Raw genomic sequence first — 22,915 nt, 5'->3', positions numbered from 1 at the left:
GGACGCCTAAATGTCCTTCTTGGCAATTCGTCCTCTTTTACAGCTTCTATAACCAAGTCATAGTGAATAGATTCGAGTGAAAATGGGGATAAATGACGTTAGATAAAAAATTCGTGGTTCGAATGAATTTTTTGACTAAGATCGGATAATTTGGTTTGACTTGATTCGAGTCCCACTGAAAATTTTCGTAACTTTAAAACTCAACTTAAAAAAATCTGAAATCACTTCACTTTGTTGGAGTACATCTTGACAGGGTCTCACATTATAATATAAGCTTTGGGTTTAACGTAGCAGGCGTTGTTGTTCTTACACAATTCAGACTCGACATAAGTTCACAAACAGTTCAATTTCAATTCATTTCACCTGTATTTCCAATTTAACTCGATATCAATAGAAGTTAATACTGATATCTTTCATATCGCATTGGATACGATATGCTAAATAGTGCTATTCACGAGTCCAAAGAAAACGATTTCATAGTTTGGCAGTTTACTAGCCTTTATGATTACATCTATTGCAACAATCCAACCGTCATGCATTAGCAGTTGTTACGACAACAGCAGAAGAGAGCACGCTCAAATCATGATTGACAAAATATACGAAAGTATGCTGGAAAATTATAAACTAAAAAATGTAAATACGCGGCTTTCTGAGGAAGCGACTAAACGCATATAGAAAACGTACAAAGTGTGGTGCGATGTTGCATCCTCAGCATTCGTATGATTGTTGCGAATATTCGTGTCCTATCTCTGACGACACTTTACCAGCGGCTCTATGCTCCTTCCCGGTCTGTTCTCAGGCCAGTTCGTGTCCCCAGAGAGAGTTCGAATCGAGTGACTTGATGTTGGTGCCCTTCGTCGTGACTTCATGTCGACCTCGCGTCATTTGACCGTGAGACTTCACGGACGAAGTCGTGATTGTCACTGTGCGCTGATCATTCCAACGCTCACGCTGCGCTCATTTGATTTTGCGTGGAGATCAACCAATCGCGGTTTCATTAAGGACGGCTCCGGCGAGTGCGGCGACACACCTGCGTATAATGCAACATCTAACGTATTTTCTGATTCATGGCTTGACTATACTATAAATAAAACCAATATAGTAGGTCATAACTTGTGTCAAAATGTTGCAGCGATAATAGAATATGTAAGGTTTGTGACCATAAATGTGTAAAGTCGGGGTTCACTTCGGTTTATGCATTGTTTTTTTATCTTTCTAAAAGCACTACGAGATTACGATGCAATGAAAAGATAGTACGGAGTCGATCTATCAATCAAACACACAGTGTGGCCAATGGAAAATTAAAGAATACATCGAAAATATAGGCGTGCGTCGTGCATATGTATTATGCCTACACGAGTTTGGGCATTCTGGTACAGCCGAAGACTGTTGCAAGTGACGTGACGCAGTTCCTGCGTGCGCTGGGATTAAATACGGCGCAGGGAAACCATATCTTATCAAATAGTAAGTGTATTCGCTAGAATAGTCACAAAGCCAACTCCCAACCAGTATTTCTGACCACTTCTCTTTGTCTCGAAATTAGCAACGAATGAGGATCTTCTTGTGGCTATGTCATATATTTTTGTCAGTCATCAGTCACGACTAGAGCTAATCAAGGTTTCGTGAAAACTCCAAGAATAAATCACCTCTCACCTTTAACGATCCCTATCTGTCCATTCCTCCAATGTTCGCCGTAACTTGTGTAAGTCGGGCACTGCAAGCCGTGATCTAAAATATTTTACAAGTGATGAGACGGGTTAATTTCTACTTATGGTCAACAGTATATGCTCTTTCGAAATACGATTTTATACATACCACTTGATGACCCATATTGTCCAGCTGGCAGTCCGTGAGTTGTGGCTGTCGCATTTTGGTAACTGTGGAGATTGCCTGATTCATAGCTACTTCCATTTGGCGAATGTTGTGATGACATTGACATCGATCCCGGGCTAGAAGTGGCATCGAGCAAGTAGCTTCCTCTGGTTTCTGCTTGGGGTCTGATTCGGTAATCGTTTGATGAGTTCACTGCATGCACGGGACTGCAACCTGCTCGCGTAGATTCTGACAAAGCTGCACCTGTGCGGAGAAGGAATTGTTTGAATAATACCGTACGTATGATTTGTTCTTGAGAGGTGCGCTATGAATTTATCCGCACTATTTCCGTTGTCGTGAGTTGGTATGACAAAAACACTATCAAGTTTCATGCAGGTGTGACCTCTGAAGTTCATAGAATGTGCTGTCGAAAATCACGATCTTTGCATGCAGGTATTTGGATTGCTGCAAGTCCTTTTTTTGCGTGTGTGAATAGGAAACGGCAGCAGCATATCGGGCTGATTTGGTTTCATTGTTTTAACCTAAATCAACTGCGTGTGGGCCTAGTACAAGAACAATGTATTGATGAATATAATTGCATTGTTCTTTCGGAGATATGTGCCCGTTGGTCCAAAATAACATATCACAGCGTACGGCAGGTCACGGCATTGCTGTTAGGCAGTATCTTATGATTCCTGATCTATGACCATTGGACATGCTTAGAACACTAATTTTAGGCTATCTGTCGACAGCTTTATTCACGAGTAATTGGAGCGGTGCCCCTATCAGTTGAAGGAGTGGATCGCTTAAATACAACAATGAAATAGTATCTTGTCTCTAAATTGAATTAGCGGATTACGACGTTCATCTCCTCTTTTGAGTTACATGAAAATATTCCATTGTACGGACATTGCCTGGTCACGTTTATCGCAAGTAGGCTACAACTAGATGTATCGAGCATTCACCACGTTTTGCGTTTCGCTGCCCCTGCACAACCTGGAACATTGCATCCACTCATAGCAGCTTGAGTTTACTAATATCAAGGCCCCTTACAAATTTACAATTGAGATATAGATGAAAATATATGAACAATGAACATCCATACCTTCGCTATGCGACTTTTGAGGAAGGCTACTTGTGACCGGAATCGCGAAATGATCAGGCTTTTGTTGGTGATGATGATTATGAGATGATTGGAACAGATTCTCGCAATAATTCGACGAAACCGAATAAAACTGGCCGTAGCTATTCTCTTGTAGATAGGCTCCATGATCGTTACGTACCACGTTTAAACTCGTGTACGGGGAGCTGGATATTTGAGGATTAGAAGTCGAATCATGCATCATTCGGGAGGCTGTCGTTGTGAGTCTCGCGTTTTCGGATAATTCGTATGTAGAAGCCGCTGTCCGGAGAGCGATTGTAGGCAAGATGGCGTGATGGGTAGGCCGTAGGGGACTTGTGTCATGATAGTGGTTTGGGTGCTTTGCGGGAGACGGTTTCAATTCAGTCAAAGTCGTTTCGGGCGGACTTTTAGTCTTCCTTCCCTTCGGCGGGCTTGAACGGTCGTTGCAGTTTTGAGGGCTTTGATGGTAGTGATTCATCTGAGTCCCCGCTTCCAGCCCAGTTGAATCAGATATCGGCACAGGGTTTGGTATGGAGGAAATTGGCGTGGAGTTGGTATTCTCTTGTTTTATTTCGATACCATGAGGCGCTGTGTACATGAAAAATAGACAACGACATGATGGGATGTAGAAATGATTGTGAGAATGCAATGCTTACAGTGAATCACGATTTACCCACGTACTATTCTTAATTGTAACGGAATATGTGTCATGCTTGCTAATTCCGAAGCTGTACATTACTCACCCCCGCGGATTGTGGACGGATTTGAGATAAGGTCGTATCGATGTTGTGGCGACAATGAGGACGGCCTGCTTTGTCTGATCGAAGGGGCCACTGAGTACTCTGCTGATATAGTCTGAAAGTAGGTAACAGTTCTTTTATTGCATTTAAATTTATATGAAAATAATACGTGCCGTTGGGGAAGACGTGATTTGAAAAAATGGCGTGGGCAAAATTTATAATTGTGCGTCAGAGAAAAGTTAACTTTTAATGTTATTATTCTCCTAAATTCTCTATGACCCAAACGAGATATTTCCCAGCAAACGCAACCCACGAAGACTGTTGTGGGGGTAAACATTGGTCTTGAGAGGGCTAACAGAAAGAAAAATTAGATTAACCCTCACTAGACTTCAGACCGCGGCTACAATGTGTTAGACGGATCTACCCATGCTGAGCGAGTTAATCTTGTTTGATATTGTTTCCAGAGCCTCTTTATTACCGGGTTTCAGGTATTTTGGAGCCCGTGTTTAGAAAACAGAGAAGGCTGGACCGACAGGCTAATCAGTCGTCAATACTTCTTTGGGAAACGTCCTGTTTGATAAAGCACAATGACTAATTCGTCTCACCTCGCTTTTGGTATATCTAGTCGAGTGACGCGCAGATTTTACTCTCATGATATAAGTCAAGAGAGATCAAGGAATAGTCTCGTGGATTACCATTATACTGGAACAATGTTATGGTTGTAAGGTGACAGAACTTGTGCCGCGGTGACTCCCGAAATGACCCCAATACCTGACGTATAACACAAGCCTTATTGTTGAATATCATCTCGGAATATCATGCTACTTCAAGTTTTCTATGTTCAATGAATTGAGTCGCTCACTAAATGCTAATGTTGTCCATTTTATGTATATCATACCTGCGGAGTGTTCACTAATCGTGAATGGTTTCCGTATATCGCGTTGTGTCGTGAGCTTAACGGCAATGCTTGACTTTGTGGATGTAGATCATCCCCTGATGAAGTAATTTCTTCCGCTGTTCTGCTCAGTACAGAGAGTTGTCCGTGATCGTACGTGCCATCTGTAGACCGTAGCGTGAAATATGTAAATTGAGTAGATTTGAAAGGCTTCAAAAACAATTTTGTACATGTCAGTTTCATTCCAAATGTTCAAGACTACGACACAAAAGCGTCGCACCATATTGAGGCACTTGTTCGACAATGCCGACAAGCTGTCATCGATTTTTCGGTACGTAATTCAGAGCGTAATTGCCGGGCCAATTTACCCAGTCGTGGCGTAGATCTTGAAGTGATATATTAGAAATAAAAGCACCATCAGATGGCGCAACATTAAGAGCAGGACACGTCTTGAAGAAAAAATAGCACGTCTTTATCTGTTCTCAGATTACAGGCAATGAAGGAAAATGGCGCTGTTCGCATGATATTGAAATCATCTCCTTATACATAATTAAGCATTGTGCGAAATCACAAACCGAGGCAGAATAGAACCGGTCATTGGAACTAATTCAAGTTAAAACTGGATGAGTCTATCATTCGAGCCTCTGGGACTGAATTATATGTATCGCTGGCAAGATATTTCTCTAATTTCGAGTGACCTCCAAATGAAATAAGGTGCATTTCGATGCACATGGAAGAGTTTCCGGCTAATGTAATGTGGTTAGGGTGTCGTCGAGAATGGGAAAATGCTGTATTTTTACATATGCCTCTCCCTGTCGATTAGTGTAATCAGGTAGGTAATAGAATCTGACTGACTGCCAACATCTTCAACCATAAATCCAGGGTTAGTGTGCCGTAAATATTATACCTATATGAATTTGTTTTTCTCATCAAATCTCTCTATATGTATTTGCAATGATTTATATAGGCTATTTAGTTATAGTTCCTGTCTCCTGAAGTTGTAAAAAACTGGTTAGTTCAATGGATGCGTATGGAAATGATATAAAGCCTACGATAACATTCTCTTTAGCTAGAAAATAGACTATGAATCGTTGCTGTATTCTTACTTCGCGCCGTATATAGAGGTGCATAAAGAAAACACATAAAAGGTGCTGGAAATCGAATGTGCTGCTACCTTTGCTAACGGGCTTTGAAAGCATATACCATCAAGTACCTGCTTGGGCTTGTGATGAGGGCTATTACCTAGTAGGAAAGGTATTAATATGAGTTCCTTGTTTGCCCCTTCTCATTGTTCTCAACGTAAGTTCTTATTTATGGTATTTCTTTTTAATCCGAATTACTCCGCATACTTGATATGCTTAAATGAGCATCTTCGGAAATACTTGAGGCATGGACATCTGGATTTCTTTCCAGCATACAGGTGATTGTGGTAAGTTTAACGGAAACGCATACATACGAACATATCGAGGATGTCTGACTTCGCATGGTGCGATACTCTGAAAGGTTCTGGCTCGTGTGGACATGGACAATAATCAATGACGTCACACCGCTAATTCTAGGCAAATGTACTGTTCGTACATGTCTAAATGTACGTTAATTTAAATTGACAGATCTTACACCTCCTTATCGGAATCCTCTGAATTTTGGTGCGATAGAAGTGGTATATGGGTAAGCCTTTCTGCAATCTGCATAACTGGCGAAGTAATAATCATTAATCGGGGTACGCTTGGTGCACTTCGCAAGATGTCACTGATACAACGTGACTTAGAGAAATGTCTCTTATCACAGGGTGTTCTAATCTAAAAACCTGTTGGCAAAATTTTAGTAGATCCATGGTCACGTTATGCCCATAAGTTCATGCGTTCGCACCCAGCGCTGGTGTATATTGATATCGCACTGAAAATTTAATTCGATATTCACGTAATGTAGAATGAACTTACGGAAGACGGAAATAGTTTGGTTTGTGGCGACAATTCTCCTGATTATATCCGTTAACCTAACATGACTGATGGAATGAAAACTATGAATTACGAAACCAATAATACAGTTCTATCACGCACGGAAAATATTATGACCGAATTTCTGGGAGGATGGTGAGAGAGTGTGGATGCAGTAGATGCCATCGATGATTTGTAGCGTTAAACTCGTGATGTATAGAAAAAAAATCAGAGTTCAAACGTCAAACTATAATTGTTGGTGCTGGTTTGACCTCTCGCTGCGCCGCAGCTCATTTGTTTATTACGGATGTGAACACTGGACGACAATCTTGCCCAACCGACAGTATATGGAGGGAGAGTTTGGCACCATAGTTTCTCATTGTGAGCGAGCTGAAATTTCTGTAGGCTATATACAACGATACACGTATGAATCATTCGAATATGAGTTATGTGAAAATTCTGGTTTACTTGTAAATTCGATGACGATACACTTATTCTTCTTAATTACCACAACGTACACTCCACATGCTACATTTGCGAGAAATCCATTCAAATCAAACACATTTCACGTAATCCAACACGATTGGACCATGCAGGCCGTTGTCGATATAAATATTTTTAAGATCGCACGAAAGGTATTGGGATAACACCTTATACGAGTTTTGTCAAAATTAAAATACGATTGAGATATTCTCCCTTGAGTGAGACATGTCTACGTTCAGATACCAAATAGCACTTCAGAACAGTCAAAGTATAGCTTCAAATGCTCCAATGTTGTGGTGTCCATAGCAGACAACATTTACGGAATTATTTGGCTGTCTATTTCTGAAACAATTTTATTGCACCATATATATGTTGGCACTGATGTTTTTCCGTGTTGGTCATCGACAATACCTATTCGTGTTTCAGATTTTCGCGTTATAACTGCCGTGCATTAAAACGATTCATAATGCAGAGTATGCGTGCATGAATAACTATCTCGCCCGCCTATATAGATACAATTATATTACTTCAAATCTAGCATCATAAAAATGGAATATTAGTTTTATACTGTAAGACGAACTATCATTAAATTCATAACTCGCGATTGATTTGTCAGCACTTCGTTGGTCATCTACCTACACCAATGGCACGTGAACGCCTCAGAATTACTATATGTTGATATAGAGTGCTATCTATGTTTCGTCAAAACGGCTACAATTGTGATTTTGGTACTATATCTTAAACCACCCCGTTGATAAATCATCTCGCGGCGCCATTTTGAGGAAAAATCAACCTCTTTCACCATCGCTATACCGACAGGTCAATAAATTGCTATCGCTACCATGTATCTGTGCGATGTGGAGTTTGGAGTACTGCTGACATCTATAGGTGGCTCAACTGCTCAGTCTACACTTGGCGCAAATTGTTCCAGTGTCGATTAGGCTCCCCAAAACTCATAACGGACCTGAAAATTGTCGTCTCCGCATAGGTTACTTTTAGATATAGCACCTCGCAACTCCTCTATTTATATTTATGCAGTTTTTTGTTGTTGAATATCTTAATATGGTGAGGGAAAAGTACTAACCGTTCAACCGGTACTGTTCTTTCAAGGTATTAATTTTGTTACAGTATTTCTGTGTAATGCGGAAACCTAATAATCTCTCTCTCTCTCTCTCTCTCACACACACACACACACACACACTCATGTAGCGAACGTCCGGCTGTGCGTTTTAGATATGTATACTGAAATCCAAAAACATATGCACATTGGACAAGTGTAGCCTATACTTGTGCAGTGTTTCATATGCGTGGACGTTGGGGTTTTATTCGACGCGCACGGTGCTATCCTTCTTCAATTCGCAACTCAAATATTTCGTAAGCCGTTGGACTGTGATTATGCACTATCATGTAATGTTTCTTACCGCTACCTCAACAACTCAGTTTGCAGATGGTGGTGATACCTACCTATCACCGTTTTCTTCTTCATTTTTGCATTGCGCCATCAATGCGCATGCGCTTATTTAAAAAATACATGTAATTTTGCACAGTAATACATAATACATATATTTTGCTCCAAGGCCCATAATCTGTTAGGACACTGAAAGGATCTCTGCTTTGCGTTTCGTATATTTGTTTGCATTACAAGATTTTTTCGTCTGACGGGATATGCAATATCTGGGGCAAAGTGGTAAATATTTGTGTAATGTGTATCTTTGATGCATACTCCGCCATCGTCGAGCATTAGAATCCTGGGCGGTTTACAAGGAATATCAAAGCGCTATCCGTCTTAATACGTGACCCAGTTCCTGATATTGAGATGACACTCGACACGATAGATGGTCTTCACAGGTCTAATAGAGGCTCAGTTTTATTTCCCCCCAAACAAAGGTAATTGCTGAAACGGGACCAGAGTAAATACCATCATGCCCTAGTGTTGGATAATTTCATTTTATATCGCAGTAATTTTCGTTTCTGAAGGGGCAGGAATGCCGGATTTGCCTATTGATAATACCGCCTTTCTCTATATGGCTTCCTCGCCCAAACCTAACATTATATTCAACCAATAAAATTTATATATAAATTTGCGAACACGACATCACGGAAACGTGGTAGGTTTAGGAGTCACGATGATTTTCCGTGTGAATCGAAAAGAAAACATTTAGAGATACTGAGGACAAGAACGACACGATCCCTAATTCCCTGTCATTGCGATTTTGTCACCATCACTGATGGGAGGATGTATTCACTATAAGCAGTCATTACGTCATGTCCCATGACGCCACAACCCTTTATATATTTCAATGCTACCGTGTGCTGAGTGCTGCACTTAGATTCCGCATGCTTCATCAAAAGGTGAGTTCACCCAAGGATTGGCTTAGCGATTCAAGTTAATCCACTAAATTCTCAAATGTCTGGAACTCAGCCAGCTGCGATTTTCTCTTGACTATACAGTAAGAAGCCTATTAACAACGCGCTTATCACTTTTGATCGCGAAAGCCGATATATATTAAACCCCGTTTTACAAATAGTGAGAATAGCAGCGTGTGCCATGATCCATTGCGAGGACCGATAGCATCGTTGGACATTTGCACATCTATGTACGCTTCATGAATACACAGTACACACTTGGCTACGTTGTTGATATGAAGCAATTATCCCGAAAAGACTTGGGGATGGTCGCAAAATCAGTCACCCACACGAATAACACTATAACCTACCTTGGTGGTATAAAATATGCCTTTTCTGAGCTTGGTGTGGCATTATCATTCCCAATGTAGGCACGGCCATCATATCACATTCTTTGACATGCTGAGGGTACTTGACGAGTGAGGTACCAGACCTCGCTATGGCCGAGGTATGCGTTGGAGAAGGTGGGTGATAATTTCCCGTGCACGCCACCTCGGCCATTTTCATCGCAAACTGCGGGTGTTGACTTTGGTGGTGAGGCGTGGTCGCAGACGGAATAGGTACTGTCCCAGGTAACGCCATGCGTACTGATAAAGGCATCGGACCGGCCTGCGAGTGTCCGTGTAATCCCAATATTCCGTTTATTGAATACGGCGTTCGTAAGTCCCCTCCGTCCATGATGCAACCATTCTGGTGCATGCCTGTAATGCATTTTCTAATGTAATAGTTGTAAGGTTGCAGGCATTAGTTTTACTTACTCATAGCCGTTGTCGGTATGTTTAACGATGGTGGGAGCCCAGAGTGTTTTGACTTCTCCGCCGCCTTATTGCGCACTATCCTGTTGAATGGTGGGATCATATCGCTCATTGTGTACTTACTGTCATCGCTATTGTATAGCCAAGTTGAAATGTTAGGTACAATCATGGTACGGAAATCTCCCTAATATCATGGTTGATTGTGGGGCAAGCTCTTACGCTGATATGAGCCCACGGATTTAGTCAAAAGAATACCCCGTAGTTTCCGCACACCCGTCATTACGCACGATGCTTCGTTACGAAGTACAAAATATAATCATGTGAAATTCGTCTATAGAGAGATTTTTAAAATTACTCATATTTTACCCTATGCTTCGCTTTTGACCGGAGTCTCAGATATTAAAATATCTTCCGAACAGTCTTTGTATTCTCGTCTCTACCTATTATTCTTATTGTCCATGCATCATGAGCACCATTCGAATGCTGGTGAATCATTTCCAAAGTTAGCCAGAGTGGTAAGTCATTTGTAATATTCTGGTGAGTTGCGGGTACATGACTAACTTTTTAAGACACTTCAGATCCAATTAAGATCTGTTCCGTTTTACTTGTAATGTACTACACATACGGCGAAAAACCACAAAGCACGCGCCGCGAATAATTATGGTTAAGCCACCAGAAGAGGCGCATCAATTTGATTCAAACAAATATCAGAATGGTTACCAGCACGCGCGATGGCGCGGCTTTCATAAATTCCTACAAGAGCAGTGCTGATAAGAATCGCGTTGTATATGCGTTAAAATATGGTCTTAAGCGAGCTAGGATTAGATGCAACAAGACTAGATGCTTTGGTTGTACTGGTAACAACGCGCATGAATCATGTCGCTTAGTGCTTTCGGGGCGCTCCTTTTGATGGTGGATAATAAGGTGAAAGTGGGGTCGAAGCTGCTTTGCTTGTTATAAATTACTCTGTATATGAAATGGGCGCTGTTCAAATATCCAGAGAATTTTAGTTTATACCGCCGTATATACCCAGCGCGCTTAAGAAAACCTTTTCGTGGAGTACCTGTTTATTGAACTGACGCTGGGAACGTTCTCGGAATCACAAATGCATTCGAGGAGCAAGCGGTCTCGAATCTCCCAAGCAAACATGGTAGGGTTCTGCCTTTTGTATTCGCAGATTTTATCCACCACTTTCGGCGTGGCCACTTTCGGTTTGCTTCCGCCGATGATACCGGGTTTTATGCTACCCGTTTCGTAGTACCTGATGAGGAATTCATTTTCCATAAATCCGCCTTTGGATGTACTACGGCCAAGTCTCGGGCGAGTTGGCAACTCGTCCTAGACAGAGCGCGGTAATGAAGATGGATCGTGTGATTTGTTATGGGTGAAATCATCACGATTTCTCATTCGAAATACATTCTTTAAAGTATGGTATCTATGAATTATACAGCGCTTACGATGAAAATTGTCAAAAATATTGAATTATTACTTCTAGGTGAAAAGCATATCAATCCGTACCCACAAGGCAATAATCCATGTTAATGAAATGATCGTGTCGTGTATACACGCAGATTTGAAATGTCGATCACTCTTTCAACAAAAATTCGAAGATCGAATTTACATGATTGCATCGATCCAGGAGGATCATTTATAATATTTAAAATGTTTTACACAAGCGTACCTGGCCAAAATCTTGCTGACGCAACCGTGAGATACTCTCAACTGCCTTGCAATGTCGCATGGTCTTACTCCTTGATGAGCCATGTCGACAATAGTTTGTCTCACCGGATCCGGAAGAGGTCTTCCGTTGACGTAGACGCCGCCCAGCTGGTTGATACCTCCATGGCCTGTGCAGGAAGTGATATACTATTTACGTATCATATTGAGCCCTCTGAGAAAATGCAGTTAATAAACCATTCGTGTGATTGTCAGTAGCACAAGACTTGCGATGATTCATTCTGTTTTGCATTATTGATATTTCACAGCACGCGAGTTAGCAATCAGGGAACTATTGAACCTTGACTCGTGTGGTGCGTTTGTGTACATTCGGAACTAATCGGCCGTAAAACCGCGGGTATTGACTTATTATTTTGTATGCATGCGTTTCGTGCGATCGTCTGTGATATAATTTTCTCTACAGTCTCCCTCTTACACAAGGACTTACAAGGATGCACCAACACACAATTGGTTAACGTAAATAATGGCTTCCCTACACATGGAACGCTCATTTCTTTTACCGTTAGGTGTGATCGATTGTAAGCATTGGACGGATCCTATTTGAACCCGATTTCAACGTTAATTATGGTTGGGAGAGTCCTTCTGCGTGCAACATGCGCGAGATAAATTGCGAAGAGCAACGCGAGAATCACTGGGAAATGATACCGAGCCATTCATTCGAGTATGAAGAAATATTAACAAGTCTATATAAACGCACATATTAACATGTGGGGAATTGTGGACTAAAATTCCCGAAGTTTGTTGTCAGATGATAGCATCGAATTTCAAATCTGATATGACATAGCCTGCTATTCTAGGCCATGGACATTTGACATGTTACACTGTTACAGCCATGCAAGGTAGGCCTATACAAGATTAGGCATCGTGTGTCAGATCCTGGATTGATATCGCTTTATGTGCGTGTCCGATCACGGGACCACGCGTGACCGATGAAGAATTATTCGGCCGATTCTTAAGAGGCATTTACTGGCAAAGATTGTTTCGCGTACTGTAAACCTGACCGACATATTCTGCACATGTATCGCAATAATAGATGTCGGTGTCACGTTTCAGTTATATTCCCAGCCTAATCAGTCGCGCAGTTGTGTATTCGATATATTCGTGAGGGCAAACTCCAAGCTCTGAATTCCGGAGCTAAAGACATACAGGTGGAACTACATTTCTTTTCGGTAAATCGAAATAATATGTACTGTACTCTACACTCAATTTAAGATAAGCCTTGGCACGAGATCTGATATCAGGATGAGGAAAATCAGTTGTGATTGAGCAAATGAACACGTTTCTTGGTCGCATACTTGTATATTGCCGTAGTGAAAAATGTGGGTACACATACCAGTAAACGAACACTCGATTATACGCAAACAAGAAGAGGCTACGAAAAAATCCTAAGGATCAGGCAAAGCTCAGTCGATCATGCCTAAGATGCGTGAACGGCAGACTAACTAACTATTATTCGGTCACATGAAATATAGATGCGTATAATTTGTAGTAACCGCCATTTTGGCGAGTGTGTGCATTAATACGCTGATGCTGTCAGCGTTCATCTACTACGCGACATTCGGCAGCAGACATATGCGTCACAAAAGTTCGAAAACTTGAGCCGACAATCCCTGCATATATAATGAGACGGATGTTACGACCTGATTCGCTGGAGGCGTTCCAAATGAATTAAATCGAACGGATTGAATTAATTGGCGATGCGGCAAAAGACAAACATCTTTCAAAACAAATCAAGTTGGCAGTCAGTACCGGAGCAATAGCGCACTCGGACCCATCCAAGGAATCGCTGAATCAACCAAGTCATCGAGCTAACAACACAATGACGACGAATTTCCTCCGCAAGACGCACTTAGTTGGTATTAACCCGGCCACATTGAAAGCACTGACAATCATGAGAGATTATTATGACAAACTCTTCTATAAAACGCATGGATTCTAATTTGCCGTAGATCAATCTATCGGAGAAATCATGTATTAGGTGAGTCACTACACAGGATACATATTTTATTTGGAATGACGTGTCCTACCAAATATTTAAGTGTTTGCCATTTTCCATAAACTGCCATTTTTCTTGCACTGATATAATCATTTTTTTGGCAAATAATTTTTCTTTCCTTTTTCAAACAATATCGTGGCTGAGTCCTTGTGAATATGATATATTGATAAATTGAAAAATGATCAAAATTTATTTGAAAAAACATATTCCTCTTTTTGTAACCAGAACTACGCGTTATCAATTGTCGCGATCGAAATGTTAGAGGTTGAATTATAATTGACAACAGTCAATAGTGGTTTACAAGTGGATTCTGTAAGGAACTTAAACGGCTTAGATACGGTTTTCGATACTTTCATGAAGTGAACATGAAGTGAATTCGTTTACCACAATAGAGCACTTCATCACCCACTCATTGTTGTACAATCAACGCAATCTTCGGCAATATAGCCTGACTGGTTCTATTTTGAACAATCATGCGAAGGCGACAAGTGCTGTTTATAACCGACGGGGTCTTAACGCTTGGCCATATAGTGATCATCATCAGAGAATTATTGTACCAAACTGTTTGACGCATTACATGCTGGTATGAGCCGACAGTCGAGATCTATAATAGTAATTCCTAGGGGTCGCGAGGCTTCTACAAACAATTGTAAGTAGCTGTCCGGCTTGACTTTCGTGTTCTCAAAATGAATAATTACTGATCCTCCAAAGTATATATCAAGTTCCATCATAAGTTGAGCTTACGATCCCTCAAACTGTTCGTTTATTCGCATATCTTGTCCTGTCCAATTCGTCAATTATACTTGACAAAGTTCTTACCGTAAACCGTGACTCAATGTAGGATTGTTTAGTTTGGTAATAGGGCGGAGGACCTAGTGACGATCTCAGCTTCATATCCGCTCGCGATGGTCTTTTAAAAGACCACGAATATACTAATAGGTTGCTGGTTTCAAATATAACGCAGAGCCCCCTCGACATTTCATAAAATATGTACTGAGGGTCATATGAAAACATTTTTTCTTAGCTCGAAATAATAAGTAGCCTATTGTGACACAGTTGACAATTTCCCTTCCTAGTTGTTCTGGATTCTGAAATTCCAAAATGTTCACAAGTGTACCGAAAAAAAAGATGGTTGTTTGACATAAAGACTTGGGTCACGAAAATTTTGTTTTGCCGAAGATGATGAAAAGAGGACTTTTACACTGGAAATGCCAAGTCATATGGTACATTCACATGAGTTTTGATTTGCAATTCCTGGACCCATATAACACAGCAAAACGCTAGGTGTAGGTTGGCATTTCAAACCAATATATGAGATTTGTTCAGTGCAGCCTAGTTTGGTCAGATACATCGTGAATAACCTTTTCCAATGTAATCCCGGTTATTTTACGCACTGCAACGATATACGCGGAGTGAGGCATATAACATTGAGTCTCAGTGGCTAATCACCGTAAACCAAGCAGATTTCCCTACCAATTGGGTAACAGGGGGTTATGACCCTTGATGTGACAAACATCAGTATTAAATATTTCGCTTTGCGTAAGATCGTCTTATAGGATCATGATGACGCTGGGCTGGTGAATTTCTGAAAATTAAAATGTGACTACTCACATATAACAAATTCTCCGTATAAATTATCTACAAGCATCAGTTATTATCTACTTCGGCCTACCCCATGCGACAGCATAATCCACTCATTTATTCTGCAGTCGCAGTCTAGGAATTAGGTATTATGAAGTAAAAAAGTACTGTGATACTATGCAATCAACCTAATAGCATAAATGTATCATAACTGGATGTGTAATTTTTTTTTAATATACCGGAAGACATTAGACGATATATAAGCGCACTTTGGCTATCTGCCCACACTACAACAGATATAAGGCATAAATCTGCAAATAATTGTGAAAGATGTACACATTTAACTTAATGGGGTAGGGAGAAATCATGGCATACATATTTAGGTAAACTTCCGTAATATTACGTGTCAGACTTGTAAGCAAACCTTTCGTAGGAATATCTCTATCAAGACTGTTTTGCAATCTCCCGACATCAATTGTATTTCTCGAATCACTGTTAATGGTACCCGCGAAACTGTTGTCAATCAGCAAGACAGGTAATCAAGGTGAGCATAATTAGATTACCGGTGATATGAATCATGCACTCTCTCTACGAGAGATGACGCAAGGGACGCAACGGCATTTAGAGAAATTAGAGCGCCTTTTAAAACGAGTACACTTTTTGACAGTTTATTCACCGAACTACAACACAAATCAGCAATGTGTATTGTGTATTCAAGAAACATTGATTTCCCAAACTCTTATTCACACCGTAACAGTAGCCGATGCACTTGTTTGTTGACTGGAATTTTTTAGGTTGCCATAATGCGCCGTGTCGTACGATTTGTGAAAATCGTGTCGGCCAGATTCCCGCGGTTTCTCAGAGACATGTTTGGCTGGGAGTTGGAATCAGAGCGAGCGGAAGAGATGTCGCTACTCGCCACAGCATGGGGCCTTGAGAGTCAATGAAATAGTGTGGAAAAGTTTGGAATGAGCTGAGAACGTACAAAAAGACCGAATCCCCGGGGACTCGTAATGCCTTAAGCCTCTCAGATTACAATTGGTGTGACGCTTCATAATACGCCATGAATTGCACCTCGCACGTCCTCACCAAAACACGGCTTTCGATCGCACGTTTGGGCTACGCGCGTGCGTCGCGTCGAAACTCAGGCCTTTTGGCCAAAATGGCGGGCGTGATTTTACAAGAAAACCTCGATTTTCGGTAAATTCGACGATGCAGGTAAATTTTGTTGAAGTCGCAATAGCACTTACCCGATCTTGATGACGTTAATGATGACATTGTTGGGGTCATTCCCCTTGCGAATGGATGGTTCATCGTTCCGTGGCCAGCCGTCATTGCCGGTCCCCAAGTACAACTCATTCTATTTCAAGTCAAACCTGAAATTAATCTGCCTTCCCTTTTAGCAGTAACTTACTGGAAAACATGATATTTGACCGTTAATGCTCAATGATGACATGAAGATAGGTTGCCTAACATTCTTAACCTTCCTATAATATCCGCTTGAATTCAATTCTGGTTATCCGCAGACATAATGCAGCAAAGTGATAGAATTCATTAGGCGTTTCTGTCAACACATAAAGAGGCACTCGACGATATTTCAATGATTCGCGAAGGTGCAGTTGACGACTTGAGTGGGCAACCGAGTGCCTGCGAGCCGAATAAGGAATATTTTTATAGCTTGTTTAAAAATTCAGCCTCGACACCTACAATTATATTCTCCACATGAAGCTCTGATGAAAATCCGCTGATTCCGCCGCGGTCTGCCCGATCTTTTTTCGCAACTGATGGAACCTTAATTACGAGGGAACTTGCAGAGTCACGTTAGGCAGTAAAAACGAAAACCCGATGAAGAGATGTCATGACGCGTTCAATGAATACGAGGAAGGGTGGCAATTATCAAGCGAAACAACCCCGATGTAATCGCGATGTGTATAAACATCGCATTAACCAACTAACAATCATGATATTCCAAGGCCCTCAATGGCACGTATGATTCTAATTCACTGTCCGAAAAGAATGGAGACAGTTTCTGCTCACGTCAGACAAGATATATCGAACAATCGCCCGGTCTTAAGAAAAAGAAGCTCGTTGGTTCCGATAGCCCCGCTGAGACGAGCGGTAACTGAGGATAATTTCAACGCGAGAGAAAACTGCGCCAACTTCAGTCTTTCTCGCAGCCAGGCGGCTTTGAATTTTAGCGTCAGTTCGTAGCATTTGAAATTATTAGTCGCTGCCGCTTTGTGTATCGGTATTATTTTGGGTGGATAGCGGGCGCGTTGTGTGATGAGGTGTCTTCGCCTAACATTTCACTTGTGAAATAGATTTGATATTGTCGCAATGTTTGTACGATATCGAAAATTTGCTTATGCGGTACATTGTTGAATAATATATTCATACTGAATTAAACCCGAATATTTTCGCCTTACACTCGGCAATATGTATATATAATCGTATTGTGTATTGAAGTTCTGTATCTCCAAGAGTCACTGCTATACAATATGTTTGTAATCATGACATCATGAATACGCTCGAGATTATCGGGCCACGATCTGACATATCGACTATACCGGCACATGCTTCATTTTCGCCGATTGTTCTTTCCACCTTATTTGAATATCGGCTGTAGATATCGGTGTTATCGGTGAAGGTGTTACCACCAAGGTGTCAAGATATCGGTATCGGCACAACAATCTAATATCGGCCGGGCTCGACTCTTAACCACCTGAGTACCGAGAAAAATAGTGCCTCCATAAGACTGATCAAATTGCGGTCCTGGGTCCTATGTCGGTTGCGTCTGTCATTGATTGCATCCAACACGCAGTATATACGCTGCAGATATACCTACGTGGTGGCCGTGACAGTGGATCAGTGTTGGGATCAAGTCACTACCTTCGAGTCACGAGTCATCTCGAGTCATTGCACATTTTGACTCGAGTCAAGTCAAGTCAATCGATTTTCAAAGGTGACTCGAGTCAAGTCAAGTCACTCGTTTTTTGGAGGTGACTCGAGTCAAGTCGAGTCAAGTCGAGTCAAGTCACGAGTCAAGTCACGATTCAAGTCAAATTGAAATTTCGAAGTATGAGTGATGATGCAAAGTCATTACATTTTGCTAACTAGATTAAGGACAGATGAATATGCCATTTATCTTGAATCAAATAACGAATATAACGATAAATATACATGCAAAACGATGTTGCAGCACTCACGCAAACGTAGAACTGCTAATAAAATATGCGAGTAATTTTATAGTTACATCTACAGTCTGATTTTATCGGCCAATATAGAGTATCGAATACGAATCCTCGAGAAGTTGATGAAATTGATGTGGTACAATACACTGCCCAAATACACATCCGTGAGAATATAAACGCGTAAACTATATTCGTTCGTTATATATCAAACAAGATGGTTGGTAAAGGTGAGCACATCCGCAATGTAAGCTCTGAGCCGTCTTAGAAACAAGGATACACGTTGCTATTAGATTAATCTATTGCTACTACGATAACGTAAGCTGTGATTGTTTCGTTAGTGGTCAAATTATTTGTGATGTGACAATGGAGAATCAGTAAAACGTAAAATCAGCGAATGACTGGTTGCTTTCACAAGTGACACCGGCGTATCGCGAACAACCCAAACATAAACAAGATATGGTTATTTAATCGACACAGTTTACTTAATGACTTGAAATTGACTCGTGAATTTTGCTCCGAGTCTCGAGTCAATCCACATTTCTGAAGCGCCGAGTCAAGTCAAGTCATTTTTGCAAAGTGACTCGAGTCAAGTCAAGTCACTCGAAAAAGGTGACTCGAGTCTGACTCGAGTCAAGTCATGACTTGAGTCATCCCAACACTGCAGTGGATAAGTGAATAGTTGAATTCCATACTCTCGAATATATGTAACATTGCTGTTCACACTGTTGTTCATCTCCTCGGCGGTTATCGGTTACATTTAAGGTGTTTTGTGAGAAAAAGTCGGTGGTTGCTTGCATCTGCATACTGCATGGATTACAATTATGGGTATATGATATATGGATGAGTTTATTGGCCCTGTCAATTATCCACATATGCGATGCAAGTTCGATCATTCGCTTTTACATGCCGCAACCAAGCTGATACTTGAGCCGAACTACATTGCACTAAAGACCAGGCGATGAAATGGATGATGAATACGATGCGTTGGTATGTGATGGCGGTGACAACACGAATCAGTTTTATGTATTATATACTTCGTAATTTTGAATGTGCATTTTATAACTGCGCTGGGTAGGTTTTTGAGCAAATTGTAACACGGTATAGCCTTCAGTCACTGCCGGTAAAATGATGGAAGTTGCGTAATGGTGGTAAGCATGTGGATTTGCGACATTATAAGCGATAGCTCTACAATTAGATGGTATACAGAAACACACTGTGCCGCAAGTATATGCCCCATAAATGGAATGCTCCTGTTTTATTACGGCTGCGATGGCTGATGAGAGGAGAAATTAATACTCACACTATTCGAACATAATACACTTTAATTCTATAGCATCGCGATTACGACACAAGTGATTATCTCCCCTCGTTTGCAAAATGTATTGTTCGTGGCATTACGGATTTCCGAATATATGCGGCGCCGTTGAGACACTGCAGAACGGAAACGTGTTGTTGCTTGCATTCTACGGAATCTTGTGTGAAGGCGTCAATCGCGATCCGTAGACTACGCCGAGTCGAAATCGGCCCCATTTCGGCCTCTTTGATTTAATAATCTGATGATATATACTCGAAGCTACTTGAATGTATTCTAAGGATGAAGTCGACTTTGCGTATCTCTCTGATTATCCCCGATTATCTCTCCATGCGAAGGCATTACGAGCGCATTCTTGCTCAAAGGTACTATGAAGTGATGGAGTCGGTGGATATCTTTGGAAAAGCACTCTTGAGCATTTCCCGCATCATGCCGGAGGGGCTGCGGGTGCGTTAGACGTCTATGGTATAAAATTGGTATTATGATGGTATTATAAACTTACCCGAACGCATATATGCCAATTGATATAAGATCTACCTGAGCAACGATACATAGCCTACAAAAGTTAAATTTCGTCAATAGATGACGTATAGTTGTTGTCGTTTATTTAACAAAATCATTTAGCGCTTGTCGCCTGTTGGCCTTTCGCACCACGGTCAATGAGAATGCACACTTGCACAGTATATACAGGGCGAAACGAGGTCATTCGAAATAACGATCAAAGTTCAGAATTGAATATTAAGACGTGAAAATCACAAATGGATCACAAATGCAAATTCGACAACGCAAGGAGGTATGCAAAGGTCACTGAGCAAATCGGAGATGCAAATTTCACTTTTAATTGGATACATTTATCGACGAGAAATCTGTCATGAAAGTCAGAGTTTCAGAGTAACGGTAGCAACTAGAAAATGAAGAATATACTATTCCAATTTTATACAAATGAGCATTTAAACTATAATGACCAGATCGCAAACCGAAATTAATACCGTCTTTTACTCGAATGGTCGACTTTAAGTGTCGATATCGGTGGGATTGGAGTCCGCAACCCATTGCGACACTCGTCGCGCCAATATAGGCCTATACGTACCGGTGTACGATATTCCTGCGTCAAAAATGTGTGCATCCCAAATCAATTCTTCGCCAACGCAATATGCATTAGCCAGATTGCAACATGAGTTTAACTGTGCTAGTGGTCAGATTAAGAGTTGGGGCTGCTGTGAGACATATTAACTGGCTTATGGAACGAAACATTTATTGATCTTCGATTCTGGACAACAAGGAAAAGTATGCTATTATTCTGCGGATTTGCATGACTTAACTATGTGCATTTCGGATCAACCCGTAATTTTTATTCGGTTTCAGTCAATCTTAATCGAATGAATCTTCCCGTAAACCAAATATAGGTCTATGTTGGAAACATATAAAGATACGTCGATCATATTCTGTTAGCAATAATTCTGAAAATGCGGAACTAATTACAGCCGATAGATGATATATATACCCCAGACATTCGGACTGTTATGAGAAATGACTGAAATGAGCAACGACATCTTAGTGAAATCACACGTTACAAATGTACGCTCCAAGTCGTGATGTGCGTCATCATTTTCTAGCATTTTTATCAGTTCAAAATCCATTTTGGTCCATCCTGTATATTTGAAATTGAAATGGGACTGAAAGCTTCCAGCATTGTTTGAATCCGAGATCAGTACATGGGTTACGGATGATACCATGAGTCTTGAACATGGGTTTAAACAAAGTTGTAATATTTCAAAACCATTGGTATGCGCAATGCGCATATATTTGAATAATTTAATCCAGTGATTTCCAAACCATTTGCCGCCATTGATTTTCTGGTGTGCAGCGAATCTTTTTGGGTCCAACACCGGCTTACAGCCTCAGCAGCCAACGCCTCCATGCTATCCGTGGATGTTGGAGAGCATAGCAGGATAGCTTCGGATACCAGTCTCTGGTCTGACCCGGCTGGGCATCGAACCCACGACCTACCGATCAAGAAGCCGGACGCATCACCATTACAATATCTCGCTCGATAGCACTTTACCAAAGTACATTTGGTCTAGGGGTCACGTACTTTTACGGGTAAATTGGAGGACGAATACTTTCGAAATTTCAAGTTGCAGCTTGCGGGACAACGGGAAATGACTGATGGCCCTACCAATTTTCGGAAATATATTGTACAGGGGTTATATCGTCCGGCTGTTAAGATATATGATTGTTTGACTCGCAAGCGTGATGCAAAGCAATCCCTAAACTACCTTCTACTCTTCATAAGCCAAAATGTAGGCTAAAAAGTAAGTAGTTTTGGATGTAATAGTTTAAAGGGAAATATTGGACTGGAGTACTGCGAAAAGTATTTCGTTACTGACCGCCTCTGATGAAAAGGTAGGTATACCCCGTGATCGGTGCAAAAGCCATCGAAATTTTGTTGTCGTTCGCATCTTCATGGCTATGTGTATAACAGTACAGGCTTTTCTGTTTTGACCGAATTTAAAAGCTGTAAACGGGAGAGACCGTTTGTAATTGATGACGAAACGCGGGTATGTCTGTCAACAATGCAGCAACATTTCAGTCGTATATGTTCGCACATATAAGAATATCCACTGCATTAACACGTGGAAATTTTTCTTCTTTCGTAGGTATGCGGCGACCGTTTTGTAATTTTTCTTAGTGAGCCAAGCTCAAAAACTTTGGGGACAACCGCTCTACTCCTCAATACATTTTCGCCGGTGAGTTTATTTGAGATGCTTGACGGAAATATTACTGCTGAACTCGTTAAACCAAGCTTCCAGAACAAAGATGTTATGCCCCTCATGCTATATATGAGTACGGCCGATCGGGATCTACACCGTTAGCTGACGAATGCAAGTATGAGGTTTGCGATGGAAAGCGTTTGATAAGCTTCAATCGAAATCAGGGGCCATGC

At 41.1% G+C, this 22,915-nt stretch overlaps 1 protein-coding gene across 3 annotated transcripts; it reads right to left on the bottom strand.

The window, feature by feature from the left end:
* Window positions 1-342: 342 nt before the first annotated feature.
* Window positions 343-17,510, bottom strand: LOC145458322 (uncharacterized). Of its 3 annotated transcripts, none has more exons than XM_080336657.1 (12): window positions 16,949-17,510; window positions 16,716-16,878; window positions 11,833-11,998; window positions 11,215-11,412; window positions 10,155-10,234; window positions 9,708-10,097; window positions 4,574-4,734; window positions 3,679-3,790; window positions 2,918-3,523; window positions 1,816-2,076; window positions 1,654-1,728; window positions 343-1,030 (listed from the first exon to the last, which is right to left on the bottom strand). In XM_080336657.1, exons 2-12 carry the CDS (start codon window positions 16,822-16,824, stop codon window positions 921-923), a joined length of 2,268 nt encoding a protein of 755 aa, XP_080192783.1. In that variant the 5' UTR covers window positions 16,825-16,878; window positions 16,949-17,510; the 3' UTR covers window positions 343-920. The 3 variants fall into 3 exon arrangements, with proteins under 3 accessions (XP_080192783.1, XP_080192782.1, XP_080192781.1); XM_080336656.1 differs by having other exon boundaries at window positions 16,716-17,112; window positions 17,173-17,510; XM_080336655.1 differs by having other exon boundaries at window positions 16,716-17,510.
* Between the last annotated feature and the right edge of the window lie 5,405 nt (window positions 17,511-22,915).

Source organism: Botryllus schlosseri, chromosome 16 (genome assembly GCF_051294905.1).
Source record: "Botryllus schlosseri isolate E-star chromosome 16, Bs_hap1, whole genome shotgun sequence".
NCBI classification, from domain to species: Eukaryota; Metazoa; Chordata; class Ascidiacea; order Stolidobranchia; family Styelidae; genus Botryllus; species Botryllus schlosseri.
The sequence above is the reverse complement of the archived record's forward strand: the minus strand, read 5'-3'. Positions and strand labels throughout refer to the sequence as shown.